At 45.4% G+C, this 17,229-nt stretch overlaps 1 protein-coding gene across 3 annotated transcripts in view; it reads right to left on the minus strand.

Annotated features, from left to right (window-relative positions):
- SLC25A27 (solute carrier family 25 member 27) overlaps positions 1 to 17,229 on the minus strand; it is a 156,919-nt gene that overhangs the window by 59,312 nt on the left and 80,378 nt on the right. For all 3 annotated transcript variants that reach the window (XM_029596063.1, XM_029596062.1, XM_029596060.1), the window contains 3 exons: positions 16,587 to 16,709; positions 14,323 to 14,435; positions 13,856 to 13,940 (listed from right to left, as the gene is read on the minus strand). In XM_029596063.1, the coding sequence (XP_029451923.1) occupies positions 13,856 to 13,940; positions 14,323 to 14,435; positions 16,587 to 16,709 (321 nt within the window). The remainder of the gene's footprint in view (positions 1 to 13,855; positions 13,941 to 14,322; positions 14,436 to 16,586; positions 16,710 to 17,229) is intronic.

The following is a 17,229-nucleotide window of genomic DNA, read 5'->3' on the forward strand; positions in this document are numbered from 1 at the left end:
ATCCTAGTGGAGGGGTCCCCATCTTTACTGCATAAATCCTACATTTGGCCATCTTCTCCTAGGACACTCGGCCCCATCCTAGTCCCTTGGTGTTTCTGTGGAGATCCAACTGGGGTTTCCTGCTCATTCTTCCTTCCTTAATAATTCTTTCATCCTTTATTCACTGCTATTCTGGGGGACTTCTCTTAGGGAAAAGTCTTTGGGATCAGGCTAGTTCTCAGCACTGCAATCCCAGTGGGGAAGGGGGACCCAAAAACCTCCCCACTCTGCTTAAGTCCAAAAAATACGTGGAAGGTTAAAGGAAAATTGCTTCATACCTGCTAATTTTCATTCCTGTAGTACCACAAATCAGTCCAGACTCCTGGGTTTTGCCTCCCTGCCAGCAGATGAAGACAAAGAAAGTTTCACTGATACTGTACATAACCCAGTGTGCCACATGCACTCCCTGTTACGATTATGGCTGCTGTGCAGCCTCCTCACCACCAGAGGCCCCTGAAGAGTAAGCTCCCCTGACTGGCCCAGGCTGTCCTACCTATCTGCTCCATGTCCCGAACTCCCTACTTAACCCCGCCTAGCCCATGCCTTGGTGCTTCAGCATCGAGTTCCCTTGGGCTCCCTGCTTTAGCCTCCTGTTACTTATCTTGTGCACCTCCGGGCTTGTCACTTACCTGTTTTGCTCTGTGGCCTTGGGCCTCTGCTTATTTGGTCTTGTAGGCATTCTGCCTTGCCTGCTTCCTTGTTCTCTGTTCCTGCATCCCCCCTGTTGCTGTCCTACTTCCCCCTGCTTCCTTGCCTCGCTGCCTTCGGCCTTTGTGGTTCCTGTTCAGTGCAGTTTTGTCTTGGTTTGTCTAGTCCAGTCATTATCTGTCCTGCTTGCCCTGGTTCTCTCATCCAGCTCACACTTACCTGCACGCTACCCTGATTCCACCCATACCTGCACTCAGTTCCTGTATACAGACCACGCTTACCTGCACTCACGCGTACCCACATGCTGTTCCAGTGTTTCCCAAAGTTCACCCTTACCCCCACCACCCAGCACCAGAGACTCATCTCAGCCAGCACCCTGCACCAGAGACTCCTTCAGCCAGTACCCAGCACCAGAGACTCCTATCATCCTGCACCTGGCTCCAGAGACTCTAACCAGCCTTACCAGATATTCTGCTGTTGCTCCTATTCTCCTGCCCTGAGTCACCCCTGCAGGTGGTGTTCACCACACCTGGCTATCGCCCAACCATAACACTCCCTCAGTATTGTTCTGTACCCAAGCTAATATGACAGCAACAACCATAAATTTCTAAGCAAACTCCTTCCCCTCCAACGAGCTGGAAGAAGGTGAAATTGCCCAAAAAGACAATAGAAAACTTGTTTCCCAAACTTAACATAAGCGGTTAGTATTGAAAACCTCCACTCTGCACTATATACAAAGCAACAGTACGAGCGGCAAACTCTCCCTCCAGTAAATGGACGGATCTCTGGACTGATCTGTGGTACTACGGGAACAAAAATTAGCAGGTAAAAATCAATTTTCCTTTCCCTGTATAAACCCAGATCAGTCCAGACTCTTGGGATGTACCTAACCTCCCCTTAACTCAGACGGGACATGGAGAGTTCTGCTCATAGAACACTCATCAAAGCACATGGGAGCCGGAGCCCTGACATCCAAGTGATAATGCCTAGCAAAAGTGTGTAAGGACTTCCCAGTAGCCACCCAGCAAATTTCATGCAGAGACACCTGTTGTGACTCAGCCCAGGAAGTCTCATGAGAACGTGTCAAATGTGCCCCTAAACCTCTCAGCTGCGGCCGCCCTTTAGAAATATAAATCGACTTGATCACTTCCTTCAGCCACCGCACAACTGTAGTCTTAGACGCCTTATGTCCCTTCTTTGGACTGCTCTATAGTACAAAGAGGTGATCCAATCTACAGAAATTATAATTGACCTTTAAATACCTCAATAATGCACGCCTCCGATCTAAGAGCCTAAGTTCCCCCACGTGAGGCATAGAGGAATCCAAATCCGGAAAAACAGGAAATTCCACTGTCTAATTAAGATGGAATACCAAGTCTATCTCAGGCAGAAAAGGCGGCACCATGCATAAAGATAACCCCCGAATCAGACATCTGAACGAAGGGATCTCGACACATCAGCGCCTGGAGCTCCAAAATTCTCCTGGCTGAACAAATAGCCACCAAGAAAACCACTTGAAGAGTCAAGTCCTTAACAGTAGCTCTCTTTAGTGGTTCAAACCGAGCCTCACACAATCCTCTAAGGACTAGATTCAGATTCCAAGATGGACAAATGTTCCGTGCCTGAGGACAGAAGTTCTTGGCTCCTCGAAGGACCCGTATAACATCTGGATGTGCGGACAGAGGATACTCTTGCACCTTACTCCTGGAGACAACGCAATGTCGCTACATGGACTCTCAGATAGTTAAAGGCCAGTCCCTTGATCAGAACCCTTCTGTAGAAAAGCCAAAATGTGCAACACTATAGCCTGAATAGGCTGAGGCTGCACTCCATCAACAGCAGACCAGGACTTGAAGATTCTCCAAATTGTACATATGTCAAGGATGTAGAAGGTCGTCTAGTCTACAATAAGATTGAAATAATCGTTCCAGAATATCCCCTTCATCTCAGTCTTTTCTTCTCAGAAGCGTAGCTGCGAGACAGAAGTGAGCCGTCGGACCCAAAAACTTTGGGCCCTGGTGGAAAAGAGTTGACTGATGTCTGAACCTCATGGTCTATGGCCATGTTGATGAGATCTGGGAAGCATAGTCAATGTGGCCACACTGGAGCTACCAGGATCATATTGCCCGGATGTTTCTCTATATTCCATAATCCCTTGTCTATATTCCATAATCCCTCAAGTCCACAGCAGCACCAGAGCTCTGATTTCATCTGTATCATGTTCTGTTCAATGGCTGTAAAAGGCCAACATCTTGGTATTCTCTTTGATCGGGATACCCCCCTCCCCCCATCTTCTGTGAATGAGACACATCACTGCCTCTGACAGCTCCCTATTCCCTGGGGTGTAACTTTCTCCGACTGAGAAAATCTGTCTGAGCATTGTTCACTCTGGCGATGTGAGATGCTGCCAGCCACTACAAGTGCTGCTCTGCCCATAGAATCAACCCCCGGGTCTCTTAAGCCACTGCCTGATTCTTGATTCCACCTTGTTGGTTGATGTAGGCCACCATTGTTGCATTGTCTAATGGGATCTATACTGGATGGCTGCATAACCTTGGCAGACAGGCAAGCAACATGAAATGCATTGCTCTCGTCTCTAACCGATTGATAGACCGTGAGGCCTGTTTCCATCACTGGCCTGCGCCGATTGATCTTGCCACACCACCCTCTATCCGGAGAGGCTTGCATCGGTGGTGACTGTTACCCAATTCGGAACCTCAATTCCGCACCACACTTGAAATTGGTGCAAGTAAGCCATCACGAAAGATTGTCCCTGGCTTTCCCCTCTAACAGAAGAAGAAGAAGAAGATAAAACTCTTCCAATAATGGATTGCAGCAGGAGAGAAAAGCCCCCTGCAGAGGTCGCATACTGGTGAACGCCCAATGCATTAATTCCAATGCTGATGCCACAGAACCCAGGATCTGTAAATAGTCCCAATCCCTGGACACCAAAAGCTCTGGCAGAAGCCTATTCTGACTGCAATTTCAGCAGTCTCTCTCCATGAGAAACACTCTTTTCGACAGCGTGTCGAACTGAGCTCCCAGATACTCCAGAGTATGAAAGAAGACTAAATGGCTTGCTGTTAGGTTCAAAACCAAACACAACAAAAAGACCCTGTGTATTTATTTATCAATGCTGTGCCAACTATAAATAAATTAATTTAATTGAAGGATGCCGCATCAGCAAGCCAGACAATGGCAGTCTTGTAACTTGCCGTCCGGACTACTCGTCACTTGCGGCGTGTTTTTTAGAAAAGTGTTTTCAAAGTCCCAATGAATTCAGGAAAAGCACACATCTGTTCCCTGAAGCATGGTTGAAGAATAAAGTCCGACAATGGCCGGTGTTTCACGATAAACTATCGCTTCTTCAGGAGTAATTTTAGAATTCAATCTCAGGACAGATGCTTCTTCCCGGACGCGAACGTCTCCAAAGTTATTTTGATGTATGGGACCTGCTGTTAGGTTCAAAACCCTTCTTTGGACTGCTCTATAGTACAAAGAGATGAAGTATTGGAAACTCAGCAAAAACAGATTATTAATGTAGAAGAACGCTTGATACAGGCTGAAAAAATTCAAATTCAACAAATTAAAGCAGAAGAAGAAATGCAAAAAAAGATTGAAAGTTTAGAAAATCATACTCGTGCTTTAAATTTAAGGGTTATAAATTTCCCTAAAATGGAAAAAATGAGCCCAGTAGAATTATTTAGGTCTTATGTCATTGAAATATTAAAAATACCAGAACAATGTATGCCTATTATCGTTAAAGCATTTTATATAAATACGAGTGTAACAACAAAGAATAAAGGAAAAGAATTAGATCAAAAAAAGAAACAGAGAATAAAGAATTGAATGTGCAAAAATTAAATGCTGAGTTATCCATGGATATTTCAGATTTTCTATTGAAATCACAAGATGAATTGTATATTGAAAATAGAGGTATAATGTTGATAACTTTTGCCTTTCTTTCCGATAGAGATAAGGTCTTAAAATATTTTTTCAGAAATAGAGCAAAAACATTCTGGGCCGGATTTTAAAAGGGTTACGTGCATAAGTTATGTGCGTAACCCTCTTAAAAGGCCCCTGCGTACGCCAAGCCTATTTTGCATAGGCTCGGCGGCACGCGCAAGCCCGCGGGACATGCGTAAGTCCCGAGGCTTTGCAAAGGGGGCGTGTCGGGTGGGCGGCGTGAATTTCGGGGTGGGGCAGGAGGCGTGTCGGGGGCGTGACGCTGGCCCGGGGCGTGGTCGAAGCCTCCGGACCAGCCACTAGGTCGGGTGATGGCGCACCAGCAGCCTGCTGGCGCGCGCAGATTTACACCTGCCTCCGGCAGGCGGAAATCTCCCAACAAAGGTAGGAGGGGTTTAGATAGGGCTGGGGGGCGGAAGGAAAGTTCCCTCTGAGGCCGCTCCGATTTTGGAGCGACCTTGGAGGGAACAGGCAGCGCACGCCGGGCTCGGCGCGTGCAGGTTGCACAAATATGCACCCCCTTGTGCGTGCAGACCCCGGATTTTATAAGATACGCGCGGCTACACGCAATTTGAGATATCAATATACACAGTTGATATGTTTACGTTAACTGATCCGGAGGCCTCCCTTCCAGCAGTAATAATGGAATTGGAAAAATTTGGGATAGTCTCTGGATTCAAAATAAACATGGAAAAGTCTGAAATTTTACTTATGTATGTCTCAGACTCTCAACACCTGCACCTGCAGTGTCATCACTCCTTTAAATGGAGTAAAGAGACAATACAATATTTGAGGGTGAATACCTGCACAGAGCAGAAGGATCTGTTTAAATGTAATTATACTCCTTTGATTCAGTCTCTACTACAGGAAATAGGAAAATGGGACAGGTTTACAATGTCGTGGTTTGGTAGAGTAGCTGCGATTAAAATGAACTTGATGCCTAGAATTAGTTACTTATTTCAGGCATTGCCTTATATAATATCGGATTCACATCTTAAAACTCTTCAGAAGAAAGTGTTCTCATGTATTTAGAAGAGGCGGCCCCCAAGGGTAGCTAAGGGGGTACTGTATTGCTTTAAACAGAAGGTGGACTAGGGGTTCCTAACCTGGTGAAATACTTTGTAGCTTCCCAATTGAATGCCATTGTGGAATGCCACAACACAGTGAATAGAAAACATTGGGTATTGATTGAGCAGGAAAGGATGGGATCCAAACCTATTCAATATATTGTCTGGGACAAGAAATCTTCTGAGATAAATTGGGATCAGATTTGTCCTTGCTTAGGTTGTACCATTTAGATCTGGAAAAAATGGAAGAAGAGGATCTTGGGGAAGATTTTTTGTCTCCGATTCGATTTAATGCCTCCTTCTCTGTAGGATGAGAGTGCAATGCATTCAGAAAGTGGGAGCAAAATGGTTTATATAGACTAGGGCAGGTTTGGTCAAGTGGAGAAATGATTAAATTCCAAGAACTTGTGGGCGCTTATGATTTGGAAGACTCAGACTTTTTGGCTTATGCACAATTGTGTCATTTTCTGAGTTCCGGTGCAGTCAAAAAGGATCTCCTGAAAGGCTGTTCCCTTTCTGAAGGGTTTTGTATTGCAGCTAATAAGGTATCAAAATTAATCTAAAAAATATATGCTATTTTTTGGTCGGGAAAACCATGTCCTCTTCCATGATAGAAAATGGATATAAGATGCTGTTCTGATGGTATTTATGCCCTTTAAAATTAAGGAAGTGATCCTCATCTAGAAATAATCAATCTGGAGGGAATGCAATGTTATTGGATTGTTCCTTCATGTTTTTTGGGGATGTCCTAAATTAGTGCAGTTTTGGGGCAAATTAAGGAATATGCACGTGAGATGTAAGAGAGTACCATTTCTCTGAGACCTGAAATTTGGCTATTAGGTATGCTGGATCTCAATTTAGGAAAAAACACAACGAAGGTTGCTGATCTACTTAAAAGTTGTGGAAAGACTGGTTGTTGCAGCTTAGTGGGAGCGAAGTGATATACCTCCAGTCACTTGGTGATAACTAAATTGAAGAAAATATATAGAGAGACTTTCGGCTATCAGACAAGATAATCTTGGGAAATATTTCCAAATATGGAGTTCTTGTGATTTACGGGTTAAGACAAAATATTAAGACTGTCTTCAGTTTCTTTACTCCTTATGTATTATAAAGGTTCTGTTACATGGGGGTGTTTTAGTGTGCCCTTGGGCCTCAGCCCGACCCCAGACGGATCCAGGACCGAACCGAGGGGTTGACGGTGTGTTCCAGCATGGCTGACGGGCTTACCCTCTGCCAGGCCTGCAAGCTCCCAAGGCCAACAACAAGATGATGTTGGAATGTGAATGGTCCTCTGACCATTCCGAGCCCTTTCGGACCTGCCGCTTGGATCAGCATGGAGCAGCAGGCCTGGCCTGAGGTCGAGGGCAGACGGGCCTTGACATGAAGCCATGACACCAAGATCGATGCTACGGCATCGCAGACGAAGACATGACACCAAGGCTGATGCAACGGCATCCGGGACGAGACGAGAAGCTGGGCGGAAGGACATTGGCACTGTCTCTCAGGGTGCCCTACACAGTCCACCCGCGGGACTGGTCGCGGACCACCCTGTCCCACTGCGTGCCCTACACAGCCCGAGGAGGCTGGTCACGGACCATGCTGAGAACGGGACAAGCGCAGGGAAGAATCCAGCCGAGGCAGAACTTCGACGACGGAGCCATAAGTCATCCGGAGCTCCGCAAAGGCTGGCAGGACATGACGGCTCAGGAGCACAGGACACCAGTCCACCTGCCGGCCACTCCACGCTCAGGAAAGACGTCATCCGAGGGAGTCGGGCCTGACAGGACCAGAAGGCTCAGGAGTGCTGAAGCAAACACCAAGAAGGGCAGGACACCAAGGAACTTGGGACATCAGGGAGCAGAAGATCAAGACGAGACACCAGGACACCTGGTCGGGGACCTCAAGCACGAACATGACTTGATATGATGAGACGAAACGAAGAGGAGCTCCACGAAGAAGACCTGATGGAACTCTGGCAGGCAGGAGCCTCCAGAGACGAAGTAACTCCGATGCAAGGCGAAGACTGAAGTGACGGAGCAGCCCTTTATAGGGCTGGAGCAGGAAGTCCAATCATAGGTGGGGCCAGCACACTTCCTGTGTCTGGCCCTTTAAATCCTGTAGAGAGGCATGTGCCGGCGCCTAAGGAAGGAAGCAGAAACTTGTGCAGGACCGCGGACAGCGGCCTGCACCAACGTCTTCAAAGCAGAGGCAGGGCTGGGGCTGCAGAGCAGGCCCTGATGACGGCAGCGGCTCCAGCTGCTGCAGGAGGCCCTGGGGGCGGCTCCAGCCGCAATCCAGCCCGGGGATGCGGCCTGCAGCCTGGGAGGAAGACAGTGATGTCGGCGGTGGCTCCATGCCGCGAAGAGGACGCTGAAAAGTCCGCGGCACCGGCCGTGGTGAAGACTGCTACCAGGGGCGGCCTCCGGGCCGCGGGAGGAACTTCAGTCCACGGCTCCAGCCGCACCGGAAGGCCCAGCATCGGCGGCACCAGCTGCGTCGGGTGAAGCAAGGTGAGCAGGGCCTGCTCACGGGGAGACCCGCGGGCAGGGTCCATGATAGGTTCTAGTGGTGGGGAGGGGGTGAGTGGGTAATGGAAGGAAGGTGGGGGGGAAGGGTTGATAATTTTGTAAATCTTGATAATTTACTTGTTTGACCAATTTTCTATAATCGCAATAAAAATGTTATTTACAAAAAGAAAAGGATACTTCCCTGCTCCACTGAGCTTGCAGTGCAGAACTGCCAGAAAGTTTCACTGCTGTCTCGTGGGGGATGAAATATCTGGATCATTAGATGTCCACACCACGGACCTCCGGACTGAGCTATCAGAGAGGTCACCAACCCCTACTCGTCTGCCTCAAACCAGTGGGGGGGGGGGGGGGGGCATGGCCCCACCAGGACCTCACAACTCCTTGGGAGGATCCAGAAATGTTTTTCTCTTAATCTTTTCTCTCTCTCCAGACTGAAGGTTATACACCACCTACCATCTGGAGGCAAAACCCAGGAGTCTGGACTAATCTGGGTACGTACAGGGAAACTGGATATATTTTCTGCCTTCACAGTCTCTTGCAGCGGGATCCATCACTGGTGCTTGCTGACCTAGAGTTTAGAGTAGGCTCACAGGTCTTTGGTCCCCTGATGAGAGCCCTTTTGCCCCTAAAGGATATCAGGCTTAAAAATCTATCTCGCTGCAAATTAGAAGGACCCTCTGGCAGGGAGTGCACGATGAGGTATCAGTTCTAAAAGAAACTCCTTTTGAGTGAAGCTGGAAGGTCTCACCAGAGTGTAAAACTGAAATATCCTTACTCTTCCCTTGCTGCCTCAAACTGAACCCAAGATATTTTAAAATGGCTGGGCTAAATAGCCTTCAGGCATCCAATCCAGACTCTCCAGATGGTAGTGATTGAGGGGTATGGACAGGGGTGGATTGGCCTATCGGGGCTTCAGGCATGCCTCGGTGGGCCGGTCAGGCCAATCACATGGTTGTAGGGCTAACTTATGTGGGCTTCCTGCAGTCAGGGCATCATTAGCACTGGGTACGTTCTTAGAGGCTCAGCCACAGTTTCTGCCTATCTATTTTAATCCTCAATTTATCCCCAACAATTCCTCTGAGGGGGGTCTTTTGTTCCACTGGGTCCCTCCTCCCTGTGGACCAAAGAGGCCGCTGTTGGCTGGGCCATGCAGCAGAAGAGAAGGAGTTGCTGTTGGCCGTGCCACGCGGCAGAAGAGAAGAAACCGCTGTCAGCCGGGCCGCACAGCAAAAGAGAAAGAGCCCCTGTCGGCCAGGCTGTGTGGCAAAAGAGAAGGAGTTCCTGTCAGCCGGGCTGCTGAGCAGAAGAGAAGGAGCCACTGTCAGCCAGGCTGCACAAAAAAAGAGAAGTAGCACCTGTCTGCTGGGCCGTGCGGCAGAAGAGAAGGAGCTACTGTCAGCCGGGCCACGCGGCAGAAAAGAAAGGAGCTGCTATCACCTTATGACAACATTTGGGATCAGAGATTCATCGTTCTTTAAAGCAAAAATGAAAAACATAGTAATTTATTGCTAACAGATGGTCAACATAGAAAAGAGAACCAGATCACTAGAAATGCAAATGAATTGTTTCAGTTCATAATAGGGATGAGCACAGAAAAAAAACAAACTGATTTTTTTTTTTTTTTGTTCAGTTACCATTCTTTATTCATTTCATTTGTCCTGGTTCCCAAATCAAATCTTTTATTTTATTTCATTTCATTCATTTCCATTAAAATCAATGAGGAATGCAATGCTTCCTGGGCACAATATTCAAAGATATCCAGTTATTCGGATACAACTTATAAGTTATCTAACTTATCCGGATATAACTTATCCAATATAACTTATCCGGATATAACTTATCCGGAGAACTTAGAAGGGCTATTTGGCAGTGGCTTCTTCTTTTCCTCCACACGGCCCAGCTGACAGTGGACTCTTCTCTTCAGCCTCAAGGCCCGGCTGACAGTGGCTTTTTCTTTTCCTCTGTGCAGCCGGGCTGACAGGGGCCTCTTCTCTTCTAAAGAGAATGAGAACGTGTGTGCGTTGGAAAATATGGGTATGTGAGAGAGAGAGAGGAGAAAAAGTTCCCAGGTATGGAGAGCAGGAGATTTCTTTTATCCTTATTAGTTTTAATAATTGAGTGTTATTTGATGTCTTCTGTTTTTAAAAATTTTATTTATTTGGTTTATATTCTGCTTTTAATGGAATTCGGGAATAATTTGAAAAAAATTAATTATTGGGTATTTTTTCTTCAGCTGTTTTGAAATATTTATTCTTTTTATGATTATGATTTACTATTATGATTGATGATTTATATAGCTTGATTTTGTTTTTGATGTTGGAATAAAAATCTGGAATAACATGCCGTTGGACCTGCGGCTTGAATCCTGTCACAAAACTTTCAAACAAAACCTTAAAACTTGATTGTTTGAACAAGCTTTCACACTATGAGTCTCGTCTAACCTTCAGCAATACCATATGATTCCTTACCTTCTCCAAGTTCTTATACTCGACAATAATATTTACTATCTGCAACTCCACACCCCCACATGGTTTATCAATTCAGGCTATTATATTTAATGAGACGTTGGTTTGCCTCAGATGGATTATTTGCTCCTGCAAATACATGGTTATTAATATTCTATTGTTCGATATTTATGCATATTATTTGAAACCCATGTTTTTCTGTAAAGCCTATTGCTATTAATTGTTTTACTGTTCATTTTATACTGTTACATGTAAAGCCTGTTGCTAAATTAATGTTTCACTGTAAACCGAGGTGATGTATTGCTATACGTACCGCGGTATAGAAGAACCTATAAATAAATAAATAAATAAATAAATAAATAAAATGTTTAATGAGGAATAGTGATATTTCTATTTTTACACTGTTGCACTGCATACGGAGTCTATCTTGTTACGATTTCCAATTCAATTTTTGTCTGCATGTTTCTAGTTGTACTTTGACTCTTTATTCTGTATTTGGTGAGGGTCAGTCTGTATTCTGCATGTGTGATTGAGGTGAAGTATTTTGCTAGCATGTAGTTTCTGAGTAAGGATCTTGCTCTGTTTTCCTAATATCAGTTGTATTGATGTTTTAGGACCTGGTATAATATTTGAAGTGTTGCCTTTTCATATGTAGTGTTGTTACTGTTTGAGTGCTGGCAGTTAGTGCTCTTTTCATATGGGAGGTTTACTATATTGTAATTAAGTTTACTTAAAGCTTTCTGAGGGCTGACATGCTTTACAATAGTCCCAATACCATATGACTGCAGGCGTCTTTTTTTTTTTTTTTGCAGCGTTTTCTGGTTGGTACCATAGCAGTGCACATAAATAATGGGGTAGATTTTCAAAAACGGCGCGTTCGTGTACTTTTGTTGGCGCTCCAGGTGCAAACAAAAGTACGCGGGATTTTAGTAGATACGCGCGTAGCCGCGCATATGCGCTAAAATCCTGGATCGGCGCGCGCAAGGCTGCCTATTCCGTGTAGCCGGCGCACGCCGAGCTGCGCAGCCTGCCGCCGTTCCCTCCAAGGCCGCTCCGAAATCGGAGTGGCCTCGGAGGGAATTCACTAACGCCCTCCCCTCACCTTCCCCTCCCTTCCTCTACCTAACCCACCCCCCCGGCCCTGTCTAAACCCCCCCTACCTTTGTTGGGGGATTTACGCCTCCCAGAGGGAGAAGTAAATCCCCGCGCGCCAGCAGGCCGCTGGCGCGCCTAGACGCAACCCAGGGGCGGTTCCGGAGGGCACGGCCACGCCCCCGGACCGCCCCAGGCCGAAACCACACCCCCGGGCCCGCCCCCGAAACGCAGCGTCCCGCCCCGAAAACGGCGCGCCGCTCGGCCCCGCCCCCGGCACACCCCCCTCGGAAAACCCCGGGACTTACGCGAGTCCCGGGGCTCTGCGCGCGCCGGTAGGCCTATTGATCATAGGCGCACCGGCACGCAGGGCCCTGCTCGCGTAAATCCAGGTGGATTTACGCGAGCAGGGCTCTTAAAATCCGCCCCAATATAAATAATACATGTTTTAAGTGATATTTTTACCTTAGAACACTGAATATTTTTTCATGTAAAATCTCTTACTATAAATGCATAGTTTTTAAATTATTTGTGGGAAGGGAGGGATCAGGAGTATGTGCAAGGCTGTAAGGTTCACCTATGACACCTAATACCCTTGCATCAGTTCTGGCTGTACTGACTCCACAAGAGAAAGCAGGATTCCATGCGTAGCTGTGCTACTTCGGGTTAGTGGCGCTCCCCAGTCTCGGCCAGGGCTTAATTTTTTCTTTTTCTAAGCCCAGAGAATAATAGAGGTCACTTTTTGTCCCCTCTCCCTTGGAGTCGGTAGGCAGGGCAGAGCCTGTGAAACCATAAAAGCAGCAAACGGGGATGCACTAGAATGGTGGGAGGGTTGCGGAGAAGTGGAAGCAAGCTACAGGCACAGGTCGGAAGGGGGTAAATCAGGAGAAACTGTCTATGCAGTGTTGCGGAGGCTTCTATCTGAGGGGACTGTATTGAGCTCTGAAAGAAGCAGCTGGCTCTGGAACCAGTGGATCTCCTAGAGAAAGAGACTGGGAAAAGGAGGGGGCTGCTGCAGATTGGGGAAGGGCTGACAGCAAGCAAGAACTTTACACCATGATCCAGCAGTGCTGGACTGGGAGCACTCACTGTGTGAGCTCATAAGCAGCTGTTCAACAGTAGCATGTCAGAAAGAGTGTTTGTGCATCTGTATCAGAGAATGAGAAAGAAAGAGAGACACATACCCATACACACGTAAGAGAGTGTGTGGGGGAGATATCGCTGTCTCTGACACAGACACACACACATACTCTCAGTGTGTGGGTGTGTCTTTGGGTCTGAGAACGAGAATGTGTCTTTGTGGATATCAGTGTGTATGTGCCAATAAAGTTTCTGCAATCTAAAAATCTGTGACTGAGCATGTGTGTCCGACACTGTCTGGCAGTGTCATTACTTGCAATTGGTTCAAAAGCCAGACCAGGAATTCAGAATCTCTCTCTATAAGAAATATAAGCAGATGTGTAGGGGGCCCAACCAATTTGCATGGATGGAATGGGTGCTCCAACTGTGCTCACTTATGGTCTCTAGAATGTGTTCAACTTTGTAGTTATTTAGGAAAGATGAAGTTTATTTTGGAGATATTTTGGCTCAATTCTGCTGGTTTCCAGGGTTGAGTTAGTGTGCTTTTGGGAGCTGTTGATACAAGTGCTGCAAGGAAAATGCATGAAGGCATCAGATACCCCATGGGCCACTTTTGAAAAAATCTCCCGGGCCAATATTTTCCTGCAATCCGCCCCTGGGTATGGATGGCTTCTTACAAAGTGTGTTCTAAAACAGGAACAGTGACATCTGCTGGCCCAACAGGGAGGGTCTGCCACATTTACATTAGTTTTGGTAAAGAGAAAAAAATCCTACTACATGGATAGTCAAGCAAACATTAAAGAGGTCTGATTTAGATGGAAATCTTGGATTATGCTGAATTAGTTAATTAGATTAGCCACTTAGGGTTAAACCTGTGTAAAATACCTTACTTAGCCCAAGATATCTATTTTGGAATTTCAGATGTTGTTGCAAATACCCATGAAAAATATTACCTATAATACCATACCTTGCTATACTGTGACACAAAATATTGTCCTGAAGACCTATCTTGCGGAGTAAAATGTGTTTCACCGAATCATATGTAGTCAAATCTGAGAAAACAGTTTTACAAAGAAAATTGAAATGTATTCACAAGTTAAAATCTGGTTTATTATTTTGTTCTATATATTACATGATAGAAAACTGAATTTTACAATATAAGACCTGTTTACAAAAGAATTTCCTGGAGAAATTGTCAAAATCTGGGGAAAAATATGTGCGCTTTACAATGTCTACTCATTTTACTTCAGGGAACAGCTACATGCAAACAGGACAAGAAGGTGAGCTGAAGGTAAACTATACCTTTAGGCCATCACAGTTAAAGGAAAACAGCCATAGAGGTCAAAACAATTATAATCCAGAAACAACTTGAAACTATTTTAGCTTGTACTACACAGGATTTAACTACTTTTTAGTTCAGGGAGACAGATTTACCTCCCAGGTTTACAAGAGCAGCTCTCTGCACATTTGGCACCCAACCGGCCCAAAGTCCACGTACTCCTCCTTCAGATAAGATCATCAAAAATGCATGATATACTCCCCGTACTCTAAAAACAAACAAATAAGAATACCTTTAATTCAAGGCTGGACAATTATTTGCTGAATGGATAGGTCAATGGCCATGTATAGCAGTCTAAAATGTCCTTTTGTAACTCAAGAGCTTACAAGAGACACAATAAAACTGTACTGCATATGGATGATCCACTATTATGGTTGCAAAACTCTTATCTAGAATTCTGATTATCAACTAAATTTACAAATGTTGGGTAGGATGTCAGATTGAAAGCTGGCATCAGGAGAGAACGTGAAATATGTTATTAGGTATAAAAAAAATCAAATTAATGCACCAGAAATGACAGACGGTACATGTCAATCATGAAAGCCAGTTACGTTTTGATGTAGCCCATTCGCAAAATCATCAGTGTAGATATTCAAAATGCCATTTAGACAGATAACTGAAAATATATCTGTCTAAATGGCAAAACTGTGATTTTAAAACTCATATCCAGCTATATTAGAATACAGCTGGTTAAAAGTCGGGGGCGTTCCGGGGGCGAGCAATAGGCGTTTTTCGGAGAAGCTGAGTTAGCCAGTTAACCTAACCAGCTAACTCTGGCCACGCTGTAGGACAGGTCTGAAGTTAGCCGGATATACCTATCTGGGAATATTCAGCTGCATATCCCGGTTCAGTTAGCTGGATAGGTGTACCCAGCAGCTGAATAGCGAGTCCATCAACGTTTGATTTCTCTTACTAGCACTGTCCTACCGCCTCATGAAGCAGCAGGTACAGAAACTGAGTTAGTCCCAGTGAAACAGCTCTTGTGCTGCCCTTGTTGAACTTGCAGACGCTGCATGGTTCTATACTTTAGTAACACAGCCACACAATGGAGAATTTATTCTTTAAGGAGAGTCACTTTCTTCCTGCCAGTAGCAGCATTAGGGGCAAAAAGGGAGGTTAGAAGGAAGAGAAAAGAGGGGGGGAGTCTGAATTGGGCAGGGGAAAAAAAGCTATGATACATGCAGGGGTACCAGGAGACAGATTATGGAACAAGAGACTGGGGGGCCCAAGAAGAGGTGGTCTGTTTGACTGATAATGTGCACCAGCACTGGTTTTCCGCATATATTTTGTTTTAAATCTTTGATACCAGGAGTCAGTAATATCCAGCTAACAACAAAACATTTGTGGTTGGAGTTTCCAAGGGCTGAGAACCAAAGTACTGCAGACAAGTGCACAAAAGAATCCAGCCTTTCGGAGTTTGTAAATAACTATCACTATACACAGGGCTTGAAAAATACACCCAAGGCCTACCTGTCAGGGATAAAAATAGCATGTCATATTTTCTCCCCATCTCTCTCTCACTTAACAGCTCTCTCCCCCAACCAGAGCTTCCTTCCCCTTATCTTCCTCATCCTCCAACAAGTGGTGATTTCTGTCAAGTTATCTATCCAGAACCTGTTTTAATTTTCATCCTTTTCCTCACTGGGAAAAATTAGAAGGTGGAGGTCACCGATGGCCCCCAACTCAGTACCTTTATTTATTTTATTTAGAAAATTATTGCTGCTACCATTTCTTCCCTTCCCTGTGGCCTTTCAACTACCCCCTCCACTACCACAGGTTTTTTTCATCACCTCCCCTTTCCCCCACCACTACAGCTTTCTACCTCCAGTATCCTCCCAGAGCAACACAAGCCTATCCCCACTGCTCCTGACATCTCTACTAATATAAGGTGCAGTACTTCACAGTTACTACTGTTAAATTCCCATGGCATATGAATAGGACGTATGAATCTTAACAGCGCAAATTGCAGGAACTCACACCAATAGAGGCAGTAGAGAGTTTGGGAGTGGCTTCAGAGAGAGGGTAGCAGGTGAGTGAAAGGTGCAGGGAGAGGGAGAAATCCTCAATATCACAGGGGGAGAAGGAATAATAGACCAGAGGGAAAAGTAGACAGAAAGCTATGGGGAGTGAGAGGAAGAGGGTAGTAGGAAACTGGGGAGAGAAGGATAAGTGTCTTTGGTGGTCATGGACGATACAGCTCTTCTTCTCCCACACCATCTACTGGCAAGAAGATAGTACTGTCATCCTTACAGCTGATGACTCCAGAACAAAAAGAAACTTGCACCAAGCCTGAACACACTATCATCACTACATAAGAGACAAGTTGTTTTTTTAAAACCTTTTTTTGCACAGAGCTTACCGTGGTGGTTTCCCTTCCAGTCGCCTCCTTCCTTCCATTTGCATCTGAACCTTCACTAGATCTGTTGGACTGGCAACAAATTGGCCAATGGCACCAGCCATCATCCCAGCTATTACAGATTTCCTAAAAATGTGAAAGAAAAAAACCAAAAAACTAATCTTGAAATGGATATATTTAAAGAATCCAAAAAGCTGCTGTGATTGTAAAAGGTGCCTGACACTCAAAGAACAAACCTACAAACACCACTATGACTGCCCCTCAATAATAAACAAAAGACATCAACAGGACAAAAAAGGTGTAGTTACTTCCAGCGTTAAAACATCCGTTTACATGCATTACACTATCCCACGCAACGTATTCTGTTAAATAAATCAATTAAATAAATAAATAAATAAATGTGTACACAATTCTATGCACCTTATTACATCAGCCTGAAGTAAAAGCATCTTATCGGGAGAGAACAAAGTAGTACATAGGCAGGAAAAATTTATTCAAATTACAGGTCATATGCACAAACAATGATTGTGTGTCCCAGGTTGCTAAGAAACTCCCCCCCTTCACCCTAGGGTCTGACAAGTAGCAAAGATCATGGTTAATCCGTTGCTGTCTGAGTGGAAATAATCTGTCAGTGTGGCGGTCTCTG

The sequence above is a fragment of the Rhinatrema bivittatum genome, chromosome 3, assembly GCF_901001135.1.
Source record: "Rhinatrema bivittatum chromosome 3, aRhiBiv1.1, whole genome shotgun sequence".
Classification (NCBI taxonomy): Eukaryota; Metazoa; Chordata; class Amphibia; order Gymnophiona; family Rhinatrematidae; genus Rhinatrema; species Rhinatrema bivittatum.